This window comes from Ostrea edulis, chromosome 3 (assembly GCF_947568905.1).
Source record: "Ostrea edulis chromosome 3, xbOstEdul1.1, whole genome shotgun sequence".
Lineage (NCBI taxonomy): Eukaryota > Metazoa > Mollusca > Bivalvia > Ostreida > Ostreidae > Ostrea > Ostrea edulis.
Genome location: NC_079166.1, coordinates 78,600,528 through 78,625,258, shown reverse-complemented (window position 1 = coordinate 78,625,258; position 24,731 = coordinate 78,600,528). Strand labels below are relative to the sequence as shown.

At 37.4% G+C, this 24,731-nt stretch overlaps 2 protein-coding genes across 5 annotated transcripts in view; one reads left to right on the top strand and one right to left on the bottom strand.

Moving 5' to 3' along the window:
• Positions 1–24,731, bottom strand: part of LOC125676208 (uncharacterized) — a 441,312-nt gene that overhangs the window by 286,302 nt on the left and 130,279 nt on the right. The gene's annotated exons all lie outside the window — the stretch shown is intronic.
• Positions 15,760–24,614, top strand: LOC130052907 (uncharacterized). 2 transcript variants are annotated; one of them, XM_056159106.1, is made up of 5 exons: positions 15,760–16,421; positions 18,102–18,858; positions 19,895–20,976; positions 22,000–22,083; positions 23,549–24,614. In XM_056159106.1, exons 3-5 carry the CDS (start codon positions 20,284–20,286, stop codon positions 24,095–24,097), a joined length of 1,326 nt encoding a protein of 441 aa, XP_056015081.1. In that variant the 5' UTR covers positions 15,760–16,421; positions 18,102–18,858; positions 19,895–20,283; the 3' UTR covers positions 24,098–24,614. The 2 variants fall into 2 exon arrangements, with proteins under 2 accessions (XP_056015081.1, XP_056015082.1); XM_056159107.1 differs by lacking the exon at positions 15,760–16,421 and having other exon boundaries at positions 17,930–18,858.

Below are 24,731 nucleotides of genomic sequence, written 5' to 3'. Positions count from 1 at the left end.
AGGGACAGCAGGCGATCAGACTTTGAAAACTTTGGAAACCTTCCTCAGATATTTCAATAAGATAACGCCCTTGTCACGTATCAAGACAATAGAATGCCTGGAAAACAGACAAATAATATTGGAACTCTACCTTGGCCTGCACAACGTCCTGATCTAAGCATAATAGAAAATGTATGAAGTGTTCTGGAAATCCGAATCAAACGCTGTATAAATAAAATAAACAACAAGTCTGGCTAGGAGGTTATAAAAGTTGGCTCGGGCTCCAGCTCCAACTCTAGCTCGAAAAAAAGATTTGGAGTATGGCTCCAAATGATTTTAGGTTATAAAAACTGGCTCAAGCTCTGGTTCCAAATCAGGCTCGAAAGTTGTCTTGAAATTTTGAGCCGGAGCACATACTCGAAATGTGGGTTATAAAACTTTTGAGTAAGGAAATCATACTCCAAATGGAGTATGCCATACTTAAATCTCGAGTAAGCTCAATAGCTTACTTGAGATTTAAAGTATGTACTCAAAGTGTCGTTTGCTTTTATAAAAATGGCTGCATTCCGACAAATGCCAATTAGGAAACGTGCTCCACACAATATCAGAGACAGATCATGCAACCCTTTAGAAGAATTATCTACAGATGATGTTTTTGCAAAATATATATTCCTACCACACACCATTATGGATCTCTTGCGTCAGCTGCCAGACATATCATCTCCAACTCAGCGGAACCTTCCAATTCCACCCCTCCTTCAATTACTAGTAACGCTGAGATTTCTAGGTTGGATTTTACAGCTTTTATAGGGCTTGAGATATGTCCTATGTAGTCATTTTTACTATTTTCTGTCATTTTTAATGTGAAATTGATGAAATAACTCAAATTTTAAGGGTTTTTGGAAAAAAAGTAAGTTCTCCCAAAAAAAAGTTATTAGATAAATCAAAATTTTGTCATTAATTCTCTGAGAGTAAAAGAAATTATTGCTTTCTTTTATCGTTTACATTTTTCTAAACAAGATACATGATTTACCTTAAATTCTATAAGTTTAGGGGGGGGGGTGTTACTGCCCCTGAAACGTTCTACTTCTACGGTGAACGCAAAGCGGAATATTTTGGATTTTACCCTTGATTGTACTTATTTTATAACAAAGGTAGGGAATATATATATATATATATATATATATATATAAAAGCACGAAAACCCAACAACACCTGAGAAGATACAAGGCCAGTAAAGAAATTTATAAAAGCACCGAAAAGGCAGTTTATCAACAGTGTATCATTCTTGTTACCAATGTAGTTTATTGATACAAGTTTGTCGTTTTTCGTCGTGTGTGTTATTTTGTTTATGTAATATACGTCTCTTGATAAAGACGCGGGTTGCGTCGAAAATTTGAGTTTTAAATAACCAACAGTGTCGTGGCCTTTTTAGTGTTTTAAAAAGCACAGAAAATTTCACTTTATTTGGATACCCACTTCCGCCCCTACCCGGGGTTGAACTCACGACCTGCAGAACCAAATCTCCCACCAGCATGTAACCAGCGCGCTAGACCGCTCGACCATCTAGGCAAGTCAAAAACTTGCTTTCGATGACGATGGAATTCTCGCCACGCTGTCACACGCTACACGGTCACTGAGAATGGAAATGGGATACAGTTATTTAATGTACATTTAAGAGGATCATAAATGATACACACTGCATCGAAATATTTCATATATATATATATATATATATATATATATATATATATATATATATATATATATTTAAAGTCTCATTTTTGGAAGTAAAATACAGAAAAAAACTCTAAACACTTTGTTGAAATATTTCGACCGTGTTGCCGGTCTTCTTCAGTCGAAACACGACTGAAGAAGACCGGTAACACGGTGGAAATATTTCAACAAAGTGTTTCGAGTTTTATATATATATATATATATATATATAATCGATTCGAGAACTGAATGTTCTACAATTCTGAATACATATGTATGTCTATTTCTCATGAAATGATCGTTAAAAGGGTGGTATAGGTACCTCGTGTTGATGCCTGAACGCTTCTAAATAGTATAAAAGGTTCATTCCCACGTATATTTTGTGTAATTCACTATATTGCAACTACATGTACAGTATATCCACAGTGGCTAAGCCCGTTTTGGGCCGGCTTAGCCCCTGTGAGTATATCGACCTGAGGAAATAATCTCAGAATTAATGTATGTACAAAATAGTGTCACCATGAATTACATTTAGATTGTGCAATATATATTTGTATATATTTGATGCGGATAAAACTGTTTATTGTATACTGAACTACACGTATATTATATGTAGGACAGAAATGTACGAGAAAAATTACATCTTTATATTAGAGATTGATTGATTGATTGTATCTTGCTTAACGTCTCGCTCGAGAATATTTCACTATTATGGAGACGTCACCAAGACCGGTGAAGGGCTTCAAATTTAAGCTTATGCTCGGCGCTTACGGTCATTGAGCAGTGAGGGTTCTTTAGCGTGCCACACCTACTGTGACACGAGTCATCCGTTTTTAAGGTAATCTCCGAGGACCCGTGACATTTACATCTTATGCCGAGCGTTTGGAGATGGAACTGTCACTACCTGTTTTAACGACTTAGGTCTGTCGCGGCCGGGATTCGAATCCCGGTCTTCCGCATGCGGGGCGAACGCTCTAACCTCTCTACCAAACGATACAAAAGTTTCAAAGGTTGGGGAAAGGATTAAATACATTTATTGACGATAATGCCTTTCATAAATATAGGCGTAAAATAATCAGAAATACTTGTCAAATCAGTTTGACATTTTGGCACGATTGTGCATTGAAATGTAGCATCAAGTTGAAATGTAGCATCAAGTTACTTTTTTAAGATAGCGGAGTAGAGGAGGGGGGGGGGGGGGCTTAAGGAAAAATATGACATGTGTAAAATTCTTGTGAAGTGAGACAAAATAATTATAATAATAAATTGTGCTTTTACCCAACCTTGTAAATGCAAAAATGATAATTGGGGAGTGGGGGGGGTGGGGGGGGGGGTGGGGTGGGGGGGATTGTTGGGGGATGTGAGGTATTTATTGATTGTCATAAACTGCATAGGCGTAGCTTGGGTTCGAATATTATCGAGGCTGGGGGCGCAGCCCCCCAGAAGCTATCGACATTTTAACAACGTAAAAGGTGGGTTTCTTTTACCGAGGCAGCTGCCTCGGTTGCCTCAATGGAAGCTACGCCACTGAACTGCCTAAGTTTTGTACATGTACCAGCACTCGTCCTGTGCAACGTGTGCATGTATAAGGGTTGAATTCATAACTACAGGTTCTCACATTCTTCTCTCATTCAGAACTAACACCCCCCCCCCCCCCCACTTTTAAACCAAACAATAATTCTGTTTTGTAATTTAATGAAAATGATTTATTCTATTTTGGTGAGTGATCTGCAATTTTCCTTGAATTTTCACAGTTGATAATCCTGACATTTGATCTTTATAAATTAAATTTTGATATCAGAAAATTAAAGTTTACTTTCACTCTTACGCACACGTTCCTTTTTCATTTTTGCCTTGCTATGAAGATCAATCCTTTCACTTTGGTGTAACGGCGATTTGTGAACGGTGAACGCATTACTGTAAACGGAGAGCGAACGGGAAAATGGTAAAGTATTTAATGGACACAGCCTACCAATTATTTTGCTATACATTCCTTTATAACATAAAAATTAATATAAAAAATTCCACCGCCTCAACTTACGTGAAGTTTGATACAGACCTAGAGCATTTCAGGTCAAAACATATTTGTGAATTTCAGGAAAATCCACTGCACGCAAGTCCTGTTATGACACCGCAAGTAACCCCTACCCTGCATATATCCCTTTCCCTTTGAGAAGCAGGTAAACAATGGCCTATTTACACTGTTCCTTTCCTACTACACACTTAAGAGCAGAATTTCCCATTATTATATATTTTTAATTTTTTTTCCCAGACCCTCTTCTTTCCATCTATGCCCTATAATAAACACAAATCCACCCCACATTCATGCCCAAGAATTTTTAAGAAAAAAACTCTATTTATAAACGGGCACTACACTGAAATAGGGGTACATTTAGTAGTCTGTAACCTAATGTTTCAGGGATTGTAAATCCGCCACTGGCTATACAGCTCTGCAGACGACAGCGAAATTTTATGTTGTAAATGTCTATGATATATACATGATACACAGTAAAAATGGTGATATACATGCATATATATATATAGCCCTTTATATTTACAGAAATGACATCTAATTCAACGAATATTTCTTTTTTAAAAATGTCATTTAGAACGTTTTAGCAAAGTACTGGCACTAAATAACTCTTATAAGGATTGGAATATTGCTGTGAACTGCCGTCAACATAAACACATGGGCGACGCCATTACGGAAGAAGTCTAAAAAAGGCCACTTGTGCATATTAAAAAAAGTTTTGAGTACGAGCTCGAAAACTGGAGTAAGTACTCCTAGGAGTACATACTCGAAATGTTTTATAACCTTAGAATCTGACCACGTACTCCCAGGAGTATGATTTTGAATTCGAGCTAGAGTTGGAGCTGGAGCCCGAGTCAACTTTTATAACCTCCTAGCGATCTTAAAAGCGTAGTGAATGAAATTTGGGCATCGCTTCCTTCACATTATCTAAAAAGTCTATATCAAAGTATTCCAAAGCGAATCAGAGCTGTAATCACAGCAAAAGGATAGATAGCAAAATACTAGTAATTCAAGGTAAGTATGTATTATTGTCTGCATGCTCTTTAAGCTGAAAGTTACAGCAAGCAATTCATGATTTCAAAGCTTCGGCCATTTCGGGAACTAAATTATGGCAAACTACTGTATGTTCAAGGTTTTGCGCATCTATTTTTGTATTACTTTCGTTCTAGTATGTTATACATGTATTGTTAATACGGTTTTGAGTCCTAATTGATGCCCCTCACATCTGTACTTCCCCACCTGTGTTGGTCAGTGTTAATAGTGCGAAAATCTACTAAATATTCCCCGAATCTAACTTTGATAGTACAAGTAAACCTATATACAATTTACTGTTTTGTGAGCTTTAAGAACGTGGGGACATACATTTGGAAGTAGAAGGAGAGTGGAGATGGCATCGATGCTTTGCTAACATTTTTCAAATTATTATCGTTATTCGGCGTCTTTGGAAATTTGAAATGGATAAATTAAAGGGGATGAAAACGAAGAATGTCCTGTCTGTCAAAAACGTTAACCTTCCTGAATACTTTAGAATTGTGAATTATAAAAGGTGAAAATAATTAACAGTGATCAATCTCATAACTCCTATAAGCAATACAAAATAGTGGGTTGGGCAAATGCGGATCCCTTGGTATACCACATGTGGAATCAGGTGCCTTGGATGAGTAATGACTACTTGTCCAACGGTAAAACCCACTATGTGTCTTATATCTTGATCAGGTAAACGGCATTAGTCATAGTCAAACTCAGTGTACCGAGAACGGCCTAACAATCGGTATGAAACACGTTAGATAGCACTTGACCAAATGATAGGTTGTATTGGCAAACTAGATCGTTAAAACGGCTGATTTGAAACTAGACTGTTAAAACCCCTGCACCATCAACTTGTCTGTCACTAGCTTGCCTTGATTTTAAAACTGATCATATGCAGAACAAGCGCTTGCGTATCGAATCAGTTGAGATATGACCACCATATGCAGGTGATAATGGAACATTGCTACACAAATATGGGAAGCTGACGATGGAGAAGCTGAAATCACCATGTTTGTCAAAACGTTGAGTTGTAAGTTTGCCGTTAATGTATACTTTCAAAAGCATCTAGGTATGAGCAGAAGTGGGCGATTCTGTGGTGACTTTAATTTGGAATTCATAGGGATATATCACATGTACGCATGAATGAAAACTAGTATTCTTAATAGATATATTACGTTATCGCTATATCTAAAATTCGAATTGAATACCAATATTTCTTCTCACATTGAAGATTTTGAATAAATTCTATTCTGCTTCATATGAATATAAAAACAGGTCAGCTAACAGAGTAGCACAATTCGTGCCCAAGGGAATTCCATCAGACTGTTGGAAGACCTGATCACCATCCACTACGAAGTTATTGTCAATGATGAACTCAAGCATATTTCTTACTTCAACTTCCGAGTACTTTTGCGTGGAATCAGAGTGATGTTGGAACTATTATATTTTGGATGATAGATCGCTAGATACGAATATTTACGTTTTTGTTGGCGAAAAAGTCTAGTATCTAATTGAATGGTCGTGTAAAGTGTTGAAAAGTCATACGTTTTGATGTTGATTTGTGAAAGGTTTTGCGATTTCAAATTTACTAAAACTTCTTTAGGATTCTTTAGAATCCACATTTGATTTACGCCACCTATGGCATTAGTCGCACAGTATGTTTGAAGCTTTTCCTTGACAGATGTAAACATTTCCGTGAGGAGCAAAGATAGGGACTAGGTCGAACATTTTCTGGATCCAGCATTGTATCTTTGTTAGTGAAGCGTAAAGCTGTATTTCTTATGTTATCTTTATTGCGAGAGTTATCGCCCGTGTTATCTTTAATTACTTATTAGACATACTCAAATAAATATTTCTGGATTGTTAGTTTTGAATTAAAGGACACACCATTATAATCATCGTGTGTTTCTATAGTAGATTCTATAAAGATTAGCCAGTTTGGGTATGATTAGTATTTTGTTTTAATTTGTAAGTAATTGCACACTACCGATCATATATGGTACAGCGGATATATAGGTTTTTTCTACACGATGGGTTAATTGACGGTTCTAGAGGTAAATCTCGACCGACAAACCCTACAAGGTACGTATAAGTGTGCGGACTTCCCTACTTATATTGTATGTCTTAGTAGTAAGTGTGCGATCACCTGCTTATTACTGACAGAGTGTGTGGTCAACACTGATCTGGATTTGGCATCATTTAGCTACAAATGTGGGGACATTCCTGTTTGTGACTGCGCAAGTTCAGGTGTGAGGACATCCCTGTCTGTCTTGTGGTAGAGCTCTGGTGTGCGGACATCTCTGCCACTGTCTATGATTAGAACCAGTATTAATATAGTGATAGTGGTGCGGTCATCCCTGCCTATCAATACGTAAGGGTAGGTGTGTGGGCATCCCTGCTTGTCCTTGTGAAAGTGTGCTGGTGTGTGGAAGTCCCTGCCAGTGCACTTGTTCGCTACCAGTCAATAGATCCTATATAGGCGCAGTACAACTGATTAAGTCTCAGCATTGTACATATTTGCAGCACCTCAGGGCTATCCGTTATTATCACGGGTACGAGCCCGCGGGGGTTCACAGGCAGTGACCTTTCCTGCATGTTACATAAAATTCGGTGGCAACGGTGGGATTCCTTGAGATAGCTGCACGATGAACTACATAGACAAGGAGCTTTCCATGATAGAAGAGAAGCTCGCGGAGCTGAAAGAGAACATAGGAATAAGAGTTTCAAGTCGTCAACACCTGTCAAAACGAGCATGAAAGACAAAGTGAGAGAATCCGGTGTTGGTGCATCCAGTTTTTCAGGAGTATTTCAACAGACAGAAGAAAAGTCACCAACCCTTGACAGTGAGTCAGCCAAGCATGCACATACCCTTACAGAAAAGTCTGGTGAACAAACTCTCATGGGCATGTGTAGAGGCGCTGGAGCACGACCCCGCGTTTACAGTGGTCGACAATCTACTTCTAAAGTTGATTTATATCAGGAAGAAGGAGAGGCAACGCGTAACGATAAACCTAGACTTAGACTTCCTCCCAAAGAACCTTACAGAGACGACCAAGACGATTTTCTTCCCCCTGGGATAACTAGGCGATGCAGAGTAAGATTCACCAGTCCCCATAGTGATGACAATGCGTTGGCGGATTTTCCAGTATGGAGACAAGCGATCAAGCCAGCAACGTACCTATGATGGCAGTGGTCCTTGGTTAGATTGTTATGCGCATTTTGAAGTCTGTGCAGAATAAGTGGATGGAAATACAACCAGAAGGGATTGTATTAGCAGTTTCCCTTCGAGGAAGTACACAGCGTGTATTTGGTAACATGCCAAAGGGGGCAAAACCCGATTATCAGACACTAGTAAAATATATGGAAGACCGATTTGCCCCTCAAAGTCAAACATAGTTATACAGGGTGCAGATGCGTGAGCGTCGCCAAAGAGCAGGGGAGTCTCTTCCAGAGTTGGGGCAAGCAATTCGTCGACTTGCCAAATTAGCCTACCCTACTGCGTCAGCTGAGATCAGGAAGACATTGTCCAAAGACCAATTCGTAGATGCCCTGATAGACTCGGAAATGCGCATCCGCATTAAACAGGTACGTCCTAAAAACCTTAATGACGCTATTCAGTTGGCTGTCGAATTAGAAGCTTACAACAGAGCTGAGAAAAAGAACTACGCGCGTCCCACCACCGCTGAACCCATGGCTGGGAAAACAGCCTCGATGTTTGAAGAATTATGTGCAAAGTTTGAGACATTATAGAGAGAGATGAGGGAACTAAAAGCACAACGAAATGAAGGTTCTCGCCAATCAAAACAAATAGAATCAAATCAAACATTTGGGACACAGAAAATATGCTACTTTTGTCGAAAGCCAGGACATATGCGCAAAGATTGTAGAGCTAACCATGTGCAAAGGAAAGCTAAGAATCCATTTAAGTCCCCTACTACGGAACACCAACAAAATCATGGTGGGAGAACTAAGGATTTCGACGCCAAGGCTTCTAGCAGAAGTATCAAGACTGGCGAGAATGCTTCCGTTGGAGCAAGTCGAGTCGAAGTAGAAGCTGATCTGTTCATTGAAATGGATGTCTGTGGTGTGAAGGCGAAGCTATTAGTGGATACGAGTGGATCTAATCTCCACAAAATTGTGGGTAGAATTCCAGAGGAGGACCGACCTAGATTGAGTTCGTTCTGCCGAGATATACTGGATGTTGGTGGCAATTGTCTCCAGAAAAGTGGCACGGGGACCTTTCCAGAACAGATATGTGCCTTCCCTTGTATACTGGATGATGTGGTTGCAGAACTGAACAATGGTGGAATCATTGGCCTTGATTTCATGGACGAAAATGGATGCACGGTTGATGTGGCAAAAAAGAAAATGTGCATCAGAGGAAAACAATATAACCTTATAAAAGAAGGGAGCTATGGGTGCTACCGAACTGTAGCGCTAAACACTGACAATACCAACAAATCAAGAGGTAGTCATAAAGGGGAGAATATGTGCACCAGAGGGTGAAAGCATCCCGCTGACTCATGGTCTGGTGGAACCAAATGAAAAGTTTTTGTTCACAGGTACCCTTGTAGGAAGGACCTTAGTCAAATAAGATATTGTGGTACCAATTCGAGTATTAAATATGGGGCCAGAAAGTCGAACCATTTACAGTGGCACTCACATTGCTGAAATATCATCCGTCTGCGCAGTCAAGGCAGATAAAAAGACAAAGAATAGCTTTGTGTTGCATAAAAAGCTTGAAGATTTCTTAAGGCGTTGTACCACTGACCTCACAGAGGATCAGAAATCCAAAGTGCGGGAGTTTCTGCAACAATACTCTCATACGTTTGCACCCGGAACTCTAATTTGGGTGCGACGGACGTGGTTGGTCATGGAATAGATGTTGGCAACTCACACCCCATTAGGGAACCCTTGCGGCGCGTTCCTTACCATGCTACCGAGGAAATAGATAAACATTTGGGCAGAAGGGGTGGTTTTGGTACGAATAAAAGATGGTAGTACTTTGTTGTAATGTGTTAACTACCGGAAATTGAATGGATTGACCATTAAAGACACCTACCCATTGTCGCGTATTGATAAATCGCTGGACAGTCTTTCCAGTAATGCATGGTTTTCAACACTGGACTTATGTTCGGGATACTGGCAGGTGTCCTCGAAGGAGGAAGACCGACCCATGACAGCATTTGTTACGCGCAAAGGCCTTTTTCAATTCCGTAAGATGTCAATTGGACTGAGCTGCTCACCGACTACTTTCCAAAGGTTAATGGAGGTCGTCATGGCTGGTATTCAATGGGAGATTTGTCTAATCTATCTAGACGATGTGGTAGTCGTAGTGAAAACATTTGAAGACATGATTGAAAACCTATCGAAGGTGTTTGACCGCCTTGTTGATGCCGGACTAAAATTAAAACCAAAGAAATGTGTCCTCTTTTCACGCAGAGTACTTTACTTGAGCCATGTTATCACAGAAGACGGAATCTCCACCGATCCTGAGAAGGTAGAAGCTGTTAGGGATTGGCCAGAGCTCTGTAATGTATCTGAGGTCCGCCGTTTCTAGGTATCTGCGGGTACTACAGGAGGTTTATAGAAAAAATTGCCGAAAAAGCAAAACCCTTAAGTAAACTGACGGACAAGAGCAACGCACTAGTCTGAACGCAAGAGTGTCAAGATGCTTTCACCAGCCTTAAAATGCATTTGTGTAATGCGCCCATTTTAGCCATGCAAAATTTCAAACAGCCTTTTATTCTGGACACAGACGTCAGCAATTTTGCAATAGGCACTGTCCTGTCACAGTGCATAAATGGAAAAGAACGCCCTATTGGATATGCCAGTCGAACTTTAACTAAAGCTGAGAGACAGCATTGTGTTACCAGAAAGGATTTTCTCGCAGTTGTGCACTTTTGTAAACACTTCAAACACTATCTATACGGTAAACGTTTTACAGTGCGCACTGACCATGGATCCTTACGCTGGCTATTAAACTTCAAATGCCCAGAGGGTAACGTTGCACGCTGGATAGATACTCTAAGTGTGTTTGACATGAAGATTGAACATCGCCCGGGTACCCAACATCGTAACGCAGATGCTCTGAGTCGCAAACCATGCAAATAATAGGGTTTACGACCGACTGGGATAAACAACACCCTGGTAAGGTTGTTGCACAGGTTACCAAGGATGGGTTAGGATCTTAACGCAGTCTTCAGGATGCTGATGCACAGATCAAGCAGGTGAAAGACTGGGTATTGGCGAACAAGCGACTGGAGTTCTCCGAAATAAGTAGCGAGAACAGAATAATGAAATCCTTGTGGTCACTATTCAATTCTTTGGAACTGACAAAAGCATACTATACCGAAGATGGGAAAGTCCAGAAAAGGTAAAGAAAATGCAGGCCATACTCCCAATGTCGGAAAGGCGAACGGCAGTTATGATGAGCCAAAACAACACGTCATCAGGACACCTCGGTGTGTGCAAGACCCTTGCAAAGATTCGACAGAGGTACTACTGGCCTGGGCTTCAAGATGATGTAAGGACGTACATTGCTGGTTGTGATAAGTGCAGCCGATGTAAAGCTCCAATGCGAAACAAGAGAGACCCAATGTAGATTACTATAGCTGGTGCTCCGATGGAGCGAATTGGCACAGACATTCTTAGAGAATTACCCGTAAAAGCAAGAGGCAAGTAATATATCTTGTCACAGGTTACTTTTCTAAATGGACGGAGTGCTTCCCAATGCGGAACATGGAGACAGCAACTGTGGCGCGCATTACCGTGGAACAAGTCATTACACGCTTTGGCGTCCAGTATACTATCCATTCAGACCAGGAGGCACAATATGAGAGCCAGCTGTTCGCCGGTATAAAGAAAACTAGGACCACACCATACCATCCCAAGTCAGATGGTATGGTTAAAAGATTTAACAATACACTCACAATCATGCTGCGTGCATATGTTGATCATCATCATCGGGACTGAGATACGCATTTACCGTACCTGATGATGGCGTACCACTCTGCTGAACATGAAACCACGAGCTGTACTCCTAATGCATTAATGTTGAGTCCTTTAGACATCATGTATCAAATGTCCAGCGACCTCGACCAAGGTCCTCAAAACCAATGAGCCTGGGAATTGAAGGAGAAACTTCAAGATGCAGACAACGCTGTTTGGGAGCATATTCATGTCGAAGTGCATAAACAGAAACGTTACCATGATCGCGGCTGAGTTAAGACTTTCCTCATCAATACCAGTGCTGTAAAAATGTACTTTACCGCACTGGTACATTAAGTGACGTCACAATGAGAAATGCGTCATGATGAAGGTCATGACGTACATATCTACATTCCTTTTGAGGTTGGAAATGTCAAAATATTTTTCGTTATTTACCACCGCTGTCAAACAATAAACCACAATCGTGTAAAAGTTTTAGTCAAATGGGTTATATTAATTCTCTTTGATATTGAAATATTTTCAATTCCTTCTTTATATAACATACATGCTAAAGTAATATCCATATCATGTTGTGATCTTGATATCGCCCCTAATATCCAGGTATATAGTGACTTTCACAATGAACTCATTTGCATAAGCAGGGTTTCCGTGCATACAAATTTCATCATTGACACGACACCCCGAGGTTTTTTAGTGAAAGATGTTTGATTTATGTGACATGTGAACTTCAGTGCAAAAGGAAAGTTAGGGGAACAGGTTGTGGCTTTAACAGAAAACATGTTCGTATATTAAAAAATCGCCGCATCTTGCATATTCAATGTAAAAATTAGACATGTTACAAGTCACGATTAACTTGCTCTAATCACTTTTCAAATTAAGAAATTAATATGTTTTGAAGTTATATTAACTTCAACTTGCATTGATATCTGGATATCGTGCCAATGGAACGATTTATACATTCACGGTACGATTTTATCTTGATATTTGATCACGTGATATACAGCTGATGTAGAGACTGTCGGTCTGGTGAAAAATATATAGGAGGTCAATATGCACTTAATTATATATACATATATTTTGTTTTTGGTATATAAGGGTTGTGTGTACAGAATTTGTCACAAATTCATCTGTTTATAACGCTTTTTTCTTCTGACATATTTTTATGGCCTTACTTAACACAACTGTGATGACAAGTTGAATTCGAAAAAGTTCGGCAACGGTTACAAAGTGAATGTATTTTTCCCAACGAAAAAAAAGGTAACTCTTCGAAGCTGACTAGCTACTGGAGGTGTCCGTTTGAGATATTACGCCAGATATCTGACCTTCTGTACGAAGTAAACTGTGGTAGCCTTGGTAAGCCGCAAGTTCTGTTTCGGGAGACTGAGAAAGACGACGACGCAGTTTGTACAGAGGAGGCGGATGATACCAAATCAGAGTGCCCAACGAACGAAAACACAGGCCATACGGTCGATGAATATGAAAATGCACGTTGATGCCATCCTCCCCGCTAGCATGAAGACGATGTCTTATGGTACGAGTTTAAGAGGCCGTCCACGGAGATATCAGGCAGTCGCTATAATAAGGCTGGCACATGCTATTCTCCACAATTTGAATTATACTCAATAAAAGTGAAGATCATACACCAATTTTATCGTATGTAAAGTAAATTTCGTGAAAAACATTGTTAAGGGCCAAAACTTGGCCCATTTCATTTCTCTGAGGAGCCTATATAATCTATAGAAAACGACCACTTTGGAAAATTAAATAAAACCCAATACAATAAAATTTGTATACAAAGTATAGTCACTATTTAAAGAAAATATCTCAATAATTAAGATGAAACAATAAAATTGCTGGGAAACCATGTTACTGCTGAGTGTTTACCGACAAAAGTAGCCGATGAGCGAGTAATTTGAGTTACCTCCCTTTGCGTAAAAAAATAAAATGACCCAAACCTTGCATAAATTGCAATTTTTGCAGAAAAGAATATTTATTTAGAATACATCTACCTTATTTCAATATGATTTATACAAAATGTAAACGTTTAAATCTTTTTTTAATTATATGGTCAAAATATAAATATTCAGCCCGGGTCTCATCAAGGTTTCGTGGGTAAAAAAAGATGGCTGACAGGTGATGGAAAAGTGCAGTTTCTCTGGCAGTGGTCCTTGTTTTGGGGACTTAACACCCCTTACTAGTTGTTCTAAAGATATAAGCGGGCATTTAAGATATCTGAAAGTTGGAACGCCTTACAATTCAACCGAGATTGACCTCCTGCTCTACAGATCGGGGTATTTTGATGTAGAGCGATTGTGCAGACGACTTTTACTAGTATGCCAATGTCATCGTGATTCTTTGGGGATTTACTGGAGGCAACGCACCATCAAATGCTGTTATCCATTACATAAAGGAAAATGTAAACCAGACAGAGCTGTGAACTTCAGCGTGTCTAGGGAAATATTTTACCTATTTCAAGAAGTTGTTCCCGTTGGAAGTGGTAATATATCAATGTCGAATTTTCTCTGATCTTTTTCTTAGATAATTTTGTCTTTGGTTGTTTGACAATTTTGATATAAATTCTCATTATGGATCAATGCCAACAATTCATTTGATAAAATTAGTTTTTGTTTGAAAATAATTGTTTGTTTGTTTTTTTTCAATGTAGGAATTTGTAAAACCTGCAGAACACAACACCTCTAAATCGTTGAATCAAGAAACAATGAAATCCTATGCGGACAAGATGAAGAAGGTAAAAAATAATAAAATAGATATGAGTGATAAGCTTTTAGGAAATGTTTTCTGTAAATGTTTTTTTTTTGTCCTGCAAGCTATGTACATGTAAGCACTGTATGTATAAAAATTATTATATTTATTCATATAATTAAATATTGTGTGACCATTATAAGAATCACCAAAATATATATACTATAATGACTTGGAGCTGTTAAAGGTTGATTTGTGTACAGTGTTACTACTAAATGCATGATTACCTTTTTCTTTGTCTAATCACGTTAAATGGATTATATGTCACTGGGAAACATGAACATGTTATTATTATTGGTTGTATGCCTATGCTTAGATGTATAAAAATATTAAAGTACTGCCACAATTTTTAAAAAGCATGTAAAATATATCATTTCAAAATCCATTTTGGTCATCTTCCAAATTTATAGAAAGTGGGGAATTTGGAAGTGATTACTTAAAATGTTTACACACATTAAATTCTATATCCCAAAGATTTTACTGAATTTTCATGTCAGAGATTGAAGATCATGTTAGTGTTGGCCATGCCAAATTTTACACACAGATGGCACATGGTATAGCAGTAAATTTCAAAGTCAGACCACTCCCTTGCTGAACATGTCAGGAAAATTTACAGTTTCAAAATTTGGCTCTACCCATTTCCTTTTATACTCCTACTGGCCTCAGTTTTAAACTTATAGCTCAAGTGTTCTAACACTGGATTTTAAACAATCATAGCTGAGTTATTCCCTTTTGAATCTGCAAAGTGATCATGGTAATAGGCATTATCATTTGATATGCATACATATGCAAGTCATTATTAGTTTGTCTTTTCATTTTTAGCTGGGGTTGAGGGTTCTACAAGTGTCGCAGCTCAAATTTCTACCCCTCTGTCCTCGATGGAAGCTGCAAAGCCTGGTAAGATAAAGGTTTGCCATGTCAAAAGTGTGATGGCTAATCTCATTTTGAATTCCAGATTGTTTAACACGACACAAAATCTTATCATGATATGTATGCATGCAAACACCAAAGCTTATTAGTGTAGTAAATATACTAAAGCTTGTTAATGAAATATTTCTAAGTATTGATGCTGTTGATTAACTAAAATGCTAAGTACTGTGCAAACATGAAATCATCATTGGTTTAACTATTAATGATAATGAAATTGTTCTTTTCATGTTGGAATATTAAATTTTGATGCTATGATTTTATCAAAACACCCATTTTATTACAGACATGGAAAATAATGATAGTCAAATTACTCTTACTGCAAGCCAATTCTCTGACTGTAGCAGTGAGTATACTTTTATCTTTCAATCATAGATTTTAAATCATTTGTAAATTCAGACCATGGCTCGGCTGACCTTGTTGTATTGTCATAATTCATAAATGTAAATTTTGAAATACATGATGATAGGACTAGTACTTCTACATTTCATATATATCTATATATATTTTTAAAATATTATTTATCATATTTATAAACATGTATGTATATGTATTCCTTGTGACAAGTCCTAACGAAATGCAACTAAAGTTATGATTTCACAACCATAATTGCATATACATTATAAAAATTAATTAATGTTAACATTAGAAATGACACAATAATTATAGAGATGTGTGTTCCTTTGATAAGTAACATTTTTACCATAGGACCTTCATTGTAAACTTTCATGTGATGCCACCATGCCAATCACAACAATGATTACTTCATGCAAATACTTGCATGTACATTTATACACAATTATCAATGCATGATCAATGCATCTATAGATCAGAGGTGATGGTTTAAATTGGACTGGATGCTGTTTGAATAAATTCTTATTGTATAATATAATTACATTTTAGCTTCCGATTTGGGATCCCAAACACTGAGCAGTCTAGATGAATGGGAACCAGAGATGTCTGCCTTAGAGAGAGTCAATCATGTAATTCGTCAAATATCAGATGACAGAATATCCCCGCTAAGGTAAGCTTTGAATCTATGAATATACAGGTTTCTTTTAGCTCACCTGAGCTAAAAGCTTAAATCATAATTTGTTTGGCGTATGTTGTTGGAGTTCTTATCATTGTCATTAACATTTTCATTTCCCCAGAACCACTGAGACAATGTCAATCGAACTTGGCACAAATCAAAATCTATGGCTTGAAGGAGATTCATGTTCAAATAAAGGGCCATGCCCCTTCAAAGGGGACATAATCACGAAAAGGCAAATATATTGTGAGTTCTTTGAAAATGTTCTTCTCAAGAACCACTAGGCCAGAAAAGTTGAAACTTACATGAAAGTTTTCTGATATTGGGTAAATTCAAATTTGTTCAAATCACTGACACTGGGGTTAGGGTGCGACCATAATTGGGGCGTCAAAGATTTGCAAGCATATATAAAGGAACAAGAGGTCCACAGATTAGATATTTATTTCTAAACAAGAGGCCCACAGGCCTTATCGGTCACCTGAATACTAGTGAAAAAGTATTACTACTTCCATGGGCTATGAAATCTAGAAAAAAATTCCTGTTCTGTATATCTAAGCTAAATTCTAATGTTCAGCAACAGTATAAAACAAAATGTGTTCTTAAAACTTCACTGCCCTCAAAAGTGCATACACTGATGAAAGGCTTTAAATAATACGTGCATCAAAATTAAAACATCAAAATATATGACTAATTTGGACTCATCCTTAAGTCATAACCCTAGGTTGTGAAATTCACCATTTTTTGTACATCCTTTCTGCTATTCCTTAGTATACATTCAGATTTTATACAGTATCAGCAAACTTACAAATAAATACTATATATACAAAGTTTGACCCCACCCTGGGGTCAAAATCCTTACTCTGTGGAAAATCAAATTTACAATTTTGGTAAGACTACCTGCTCTATCCATTTAGTTTCAATTTAGTATCAAAAGCAGTAAAGAAAATGTTATTTAAGTGTTTTACACATAAACACTATATAACAAGTCTGGCCCCACCCTGGGTCAGAATCCCTACCCCGTTGATCATGATATTTACAATTTTGGTAGAGGCCTTCCTGCTCTACATCACTATGCATTTAGTTTTTCTTACATGTGTGTGGTTCTTGAGAAGGAGATTTTTGAAAATTGGTCAACTTTGGGCAGTTTTTGCCCCACCCCTAGGGCCCCAGGGGTGCAGGAATCCTGAAATTTACAATTTATGTTCCCCTTGTCCCAATGATGCTTCATACCAAATTTCAAAAGAATTGGACTGGTAGTTATTAAGAAGAAGTTAAAAATGTTCAATTGTTAATGCACGACGGACGAAAACCAATTGCAATAGGTCACCTGAGTAAACTCAGGTGTCCTGACATAGAGTAGATTCAAGTTTATTCAATATATTTTACGTGGAAATGTGTAGGAAAAATCTTTTCTCAATAAATTCAGGATCATCAGTAGTCAGCTAGTCATATCTGATAATTTGCAAGCAACTAAAGTCAAAGGGGGGGAGGGTGTTGTTGATCTATTTGTCTTGAACTTAAACCTTGCTCAGGTATGGGGACACACCCCCTTGACAACCAGGTAGTATGAAAGTTAGAGACCGGACAAACTCAAATCTATGACATTGAGTGACAGAGTGATGGATATGAGTTTTACTAATATTCTTGTTTATTTACACAACATTTTGTTTGTAGATCTCAGCTGAGTACAAGATGGGAAGATGCATCAGAAAGAACACGAAACTATTACAGACAGAAGACTTGTGACATAATGAAAAACATTACAGAACTAATAGCTCCCCTTCAATCCGAAATTTTGTTGACAGATATTTCTCGAAAACAATTTACAGCTGACAAAGATAATGATGACCACTACTTCAACTCTATGGTTGCAGCATATCAAGAAGCAGGATCTCCATTTCTAAAGCGACAAATTTTATCACTCTTTGTGAACCACTATTCAAAAGAAACACTTACTGCTATACCCGGATTAACAAAGCACAAGATAGACTCTGCTAGGAAGTATGCCATGGTGAATAGAACTGACCAGCTTGATTCAACTTCTTCATTCTCATCAAAACTCCCCACAGACAAAGTTCAACATTTCATCAGTTTCATTTCCCAACCACAATTTATCCAAGATGTAGCTTTTGGAGAAAGAATCTTAAAACTGTCAAGTGGCCAAAAAGTACACATTCCCGATGTAGTAAGAACTGTGATTGGTAGCAGAATAATATCCTCATACCTTGCATATTGTGCGGAAGTCAATTTTCATGCACTGAAGAGATCAAGTCTTTACCACATCTTAAAACAGTGTGCAGCAAGCCAGAGGAAAAGCCTGTTTGGATTGGACAATACTACAGCAGATGGCATGACAGCATTTGACAAACTGGTGCAGTTATCAGAAAATATGGTTGCATACAGTCCAAATACAAGAGAAAATGTATTTAAGGTACATAAATTCAATGCATTTTAAATAGAAATATTTAGAAATACTTGTACAGTGTACAAGTGTACTTATGATGAAACCTTTCCAATGGTACCCAAATTTGACCTCCTGATGTTGAACTTTTTCTGTACAAAACTATTAATCTTGAACGTAACTTTAGAGAAATAGAACTTTCATATTTCATAGGTGACCATGTATTCCTATTCATTTTAACATTATTTCAACAGTTATTCATCTTTTGGACCAATGTCTCTCAAGGTCATTTTGGAAAAGTCAAGGTCACTCAGAACATATACCTTATATATGAGGAAAAAGTGCCTTATTGAAAATGTTTTTTGAACCTGTATTGATCATGTCACATAAATAAGTAATTGGGGGATGACTTTGATACAAAGGTCACTCAAAGTCATTTTGTAAAGGTCAACATCACTGAACATACATATATATATGTGAACAGTCATTCCTCATATGAAATAGGTCATTGGTTAGAAGTATTTCGTGGAGAATCCATCAGTTTTTGTAATATTCTTGTTTATGGGTAAGAAACTTGGAATGAAAATATTTATAACATTACTTTTTATACCCCCTATAACAAAGTTGGGGGGGGGATTACTGGAATTGGGTTGTTTTGTCTGTCTATCCGTCTGTAGGCCCCCAAATATAGGGAAATTCTTTAAAAATCTTCTTCTCAAGAACCATTAGGCCAAAGAAGTTGACATTTACATGAAAGCTTTCTGACATAGTGTAGATTCAAGTTTGCAAATATCATGGCCTCCAGGGGTAGGTTGGGGCCATAATAGGGACTAAGGTTTTACATGCAAATATATATGGAAAGTCTTCAGATATGGGCCAAGGTGACTCAGGTGAGCGATGTGGCCTATGGGCCTCTTGTTTTCTAACACTCAGGTAAGAGGCAATTTATACCTGTTAACAACACCCTTTGGGAGATTGGGGTAAGCATTGCTCACAGTATCTCTTGTTTCTAAAATTTACCTTTATGTCTTTTCTTCAATAGCTAAAATTTCCCCCTATTTTTCAGGATATCGAGTCTAGATTGCACACTGAAAAGCGATATCTCTCATATGATTACCGATGGCATGTTGAAGAGTGCTCCACATTCCAGACCATTGCATACAATACTCGTTAAGTCATGAGAACTTCACCAATCTTTCAAAGACATGTCCTCATGAACATGATGAAAGCTGCAAGTTCTGTTCAGATATCCATGCAGCTATTGATGATATTGAACAAATCATTGTGAATGGACAGTATTTCACCAATGAAATAAGAAGAGAGTTTATTCATGACTTTCAAATATGTAAAGAAAATATTCTACAGTGGAAACAACATATTTTGAGAACAGTTAATCAGGAAACAGCAAAAACATCAGTATTAGAAAACTTGGAAGAGGATCAAGCCCTTGTTGTAATGGACTGGGCCATGAAATTTCTACCATGGATAGACCGCGAAAAGCAAACTGATTTTTATGGGAAAAAGTGCATCAACTGGCATGTGAGTGTTGTACTATCTAGAAATGAAAGAAGTCAGATAAGTACTGACTGTTACGTACATCTGTTCAATAGCATACCGCAAGGCTGGTTTGCAGTAGCTTCAATTCTGGAGAACGTTCTTCATTGCATCAAAATACAGAACGACAAAATAACAAAAGTTTATCTCAGAAGTGATAATGCTGCTTGTTACCATTGTAGTCCACTGATAGCATCCATCCATGGCATATCCGAAAGAACAGGAATTAACATTTGTCGATATGACTTTAGTGAGGCACAAAGTGGCAAAGACATATGTGACAGACGCACAGCTCCTATGAAAATTCATGCAAAACGCTTTGGCAATGAAGGGCATGATATAACCACTGCTGAGGAGTTGAAAATTGTCCTCGAGAGTTACGGTGGCATTCAAGATTCACATGTGTACACGGCTGAAGTCAATTTCGATCATCAGAATGTGAAAAAATGCTCTATTCCAGGCATCAACATGTTTAATAACTTCAAATTTGAAGACACTGGTATACGAATGTGGCTTGGATATGGTATTGGAGAGGGAAAATTCGTTTCTTATAACAGTTTATCATCTACCTCTCAAGGAGACACAAATCTTACAGTAAGTTTATATCATGCAAATGATTTAAGATGACATAATCAAGTCCCATTCCAAATGAAGTATACTGGAATCACCTTGTCCCTCAGTTTGTCTGTCTGTCTGTAAACATAATTGGTCCAGAATATCTTTAATACTAATGAGCTGATATGTACATCTTATATGAATAATGATGTTGAATGTGCACCTGCTACTTTGATTGAGATTTTTTAAAAAAATTATGGATATTTTTTTCCATTTTGAAGGGGTATTGTCAATGTTCAGAAACCAATGAACAGATTTGATTCATACTTTGTGTATATATTATATATATAATGAAGTTGTGCACTTGTCATTTTTATTGATTTTATTGAGATTCTCTAACATTCAAGGAAGTTATTGATATTTTCGTTTCACATGTTGTTTTTTTTAACTTTATGGACGTAGTCATTTTCTTTTAGAGTTTGTAGCAATCTGTTCTTTACTACAGAATATAATTATATCATTGTCTTGCATGTACAATTGCTCTCAAGAAAACAGAGATCAGAACATACCTTAAATCAGGAAAAACTTCCTTATTGCAAATTTTTGAACAAGTATTGATATTATTACACACAAATAAAATAATAGGCAAATGACTTTCAGACAAAGGTTAATCAAAGTCATTTAGTAAAGGTCCAGGTCACACAACATATGCATTATATATATATATAAATCCTTGGCTTCCACAGTATTTTTTTTTCAACCGCCGCGGTGGCCAAGAGGTTAGAGCGTTCACCCCGCATGCAGAAGGCCGGTGTTCGAATCCCGGCCGCGACAAACCTAAGTCGTTAAAACGGGTAGTGACAGTTCACCGGTCTTGGTGACGTCTACATATGAGTGAAAAATTCTCGAGAGAAACGTTAAGCAAGATACAATCAATCAATCCACAGTATTTTAACAGTTATTGATCATTGTGTAAGTCATCCTTCTTATTAAGTAGTTCATTCGATAGAAGCAGTTAGGGGAACATCCATCAGTTTTACTGTTATTCTTGTAAAATTACAGATTTTGGAGCATCCAATGGTGACAAAAAGGGGTAACACTTGCCAAAGGAAAAGAAAGTTCAAAGAAACTCTCCCAAATCAGGAGGTATGAAGTACATGTACACATAGGATAAGGCCACTATTAACAAATTGTTTGTTGGGCGTTTGCCTACCCTACCCCTTTGATGATGGGTAGGTAGGTAGGTAGGCTTTTTTTGTTGGTCAGGATTAATTTTTTTTCGTGCATTAAATATTGTTCTCCCACATACGTCAGTGCTGCTGGAATTTTTTGTACATCGTCTACATATATCTGTATATTTTGTTTGCTATATTATATCTTTTCATTAACTAAGTTCTTTGTCATTTATTAAATATGCTTTTAAATGTACATATGTGCCAGCCTTATCATATTCAGCTCTATCATATTTATATATCTGCTTTTGTATATAACATCACTATTCATCAGTACACCACTTTGCACCACTTTGTAAATAAGAATTAGTTTTGCTTTGTACTTTTGTGTTGTTCTGTGTATGCACCCTTTAGTTCTTAGTCATCCTCTGCTTTATGCTAGTAGGCATGCAGTGTTATATATTCCATTGAACATGTCCGACACATGGAACTAGTGTGACAACTGTTTTATGTAGATTTGAAATTTCTAAATGAAATATATAAGTACTGCTCAGTAACATAAAAGCATGATGAGTGGATTTTATTTCAAAGTATTTCTTGGGTATAAAATGTAAAGTAGCAGTCTAAAACATTGAAAACAATATGGATTTTGTATCTTTTTTCAAATTCTAAGAAAAGCTTTGAAATAAATGTTAGATGCATTTCTACATGAACTATTAACCAGGCACTGCAAGCATTGTGTAACCTGGGGGTTCCAACTAGCATAGAATCTGTTATAATGGCTTGGTTTGAGAAAATAAATTTATCAGATATGTACTTCGACATGTGCTCTATGTTGTGTCTACGTTCGTCAGCCGCAGTTGAATCCGTGTCAAACTCAAGCAGTCTATTGGCTTTGCTTCGTTCCTTTGAGTTTTTAAACTCTATATTTACGCATAAAGTTGCGTACGATTTTGTCCTCTTCAGGTCGGACATTTTGAAACAAACCATCAAGGAAGCGCTTGAAGCGAATCAAGGTGAATGTGAAGCGCTTTACTGACTCGGACGGCTAAAATCCGACTCGAACTCGGTTCTGTTCCGCACCCGACAATAACCAAAAAAAAAAACCCATCGCTGTTGGACCAATAATTTTTTTTTGGGTCGGCGACCTTTAGAGAGGGTCAGGCGGCTAACGCCCAACAAACAATTTTTTAATAGTGGCCTAAATTCATATTACAGCCAAAACCTGTTAAAATAATGAACACTTCTGTTATCTATGCAAAAAATGAAGATATGAAAAAAATTATGATTAGTGATGTGTACATTTTATACACAAGAAAACAGGTCTTGTCTTCATCACTAATATTGGAATTGTTCTTAGTTACTTGATACTACAAAGCCTGGTGTATAGATGTAATGTATCATAAAACAAAATCATTTGATATTTATATTTCATCCAGGAAGCTTCTATACATGTGGTAAATGAAGTGATGGATGTTGAGGATGAAGTCACAGACGTGGTAGATGAATACACATGTGGTGAATGTGGTGTTGCATTTACTTCTCTAAAAGACTATAACATCCATCAAGACATCGGCAACCACAATATGACATCATCTGACCATGTGAAAATTCTGTGGACCAGGAAATGTGTTGGCATCAAAGAGAAAGTCACCAAGCATCCCTCTCTTAGTGAAATAGAAAATGCATGTGCCCAGAGAAATTTAGTGAAGGGCTGGGCTCTCAAAGGCAAAAGAATCAGTAAACGGTTCAATAAGAAGGTTAAGGACTTTGTTGCTCAACTCTTCAAAGAAGGAGAAAGGACAGGGCGTAAATATACACCAACAGAGGCTTCAAAGAAATTAAGAACAGCAAGAGATGAGGATGGAAGCAGAACATTTTCACCAGAGGAATGGTTGAGTTCCCAGCAAGTCCAGGGACTGTTTTGTAGATTTGACAAAAAATCTAATTTTGTTGTTGAACCTAAAGAAGAGACTGATGAAGACTAGAATGACATTATTTATGAAATTGCATGTCAAGAAAATGAAAATAAGCTAACAAAGTCAATTTGCATGTAGAATATAATAGTCCCAAGTAATGCATCAAACTACATATTAGTACAGAAATACAAACATCAGTTGATATATACTTTAGATTCCTTATTGTATGGAGTACTTTTAAATATGACGAAATGATTCATATATGTGAAATGCAGTCTGTTGATCAAGAGTTTTTGCATTCATTTTAACAACAGGAAAATAAATGATTGATTGATTGATGTTTTCCGCCACACTCAACAATTTTTCAGTTATATGGTGGCAAGTATTTTCATTTTGTGAGCGATTCCTCGCACACATTTAGGAGTATGTATTATTAAATTTGCCAATTCTGGATTTAATTAGAAAAAATTATGAAATTTTCAAGAATTCAAATTTCTTGTAATGTTCAAAGTTTATGATGTTACCCTTCCTTATATACTGGGCATAATACACAAAATGAGAGCGCGGGGGGGGGGGGGGGGGCAAATAAGACTCCATACTATATCCATAGTACTTAGTATATGATTTGTATCTACATATCATATATAAATTCCATCAATTTTCATAATTTCTGGAACAACAAGTTTGTTTTAAACAAGTGTCA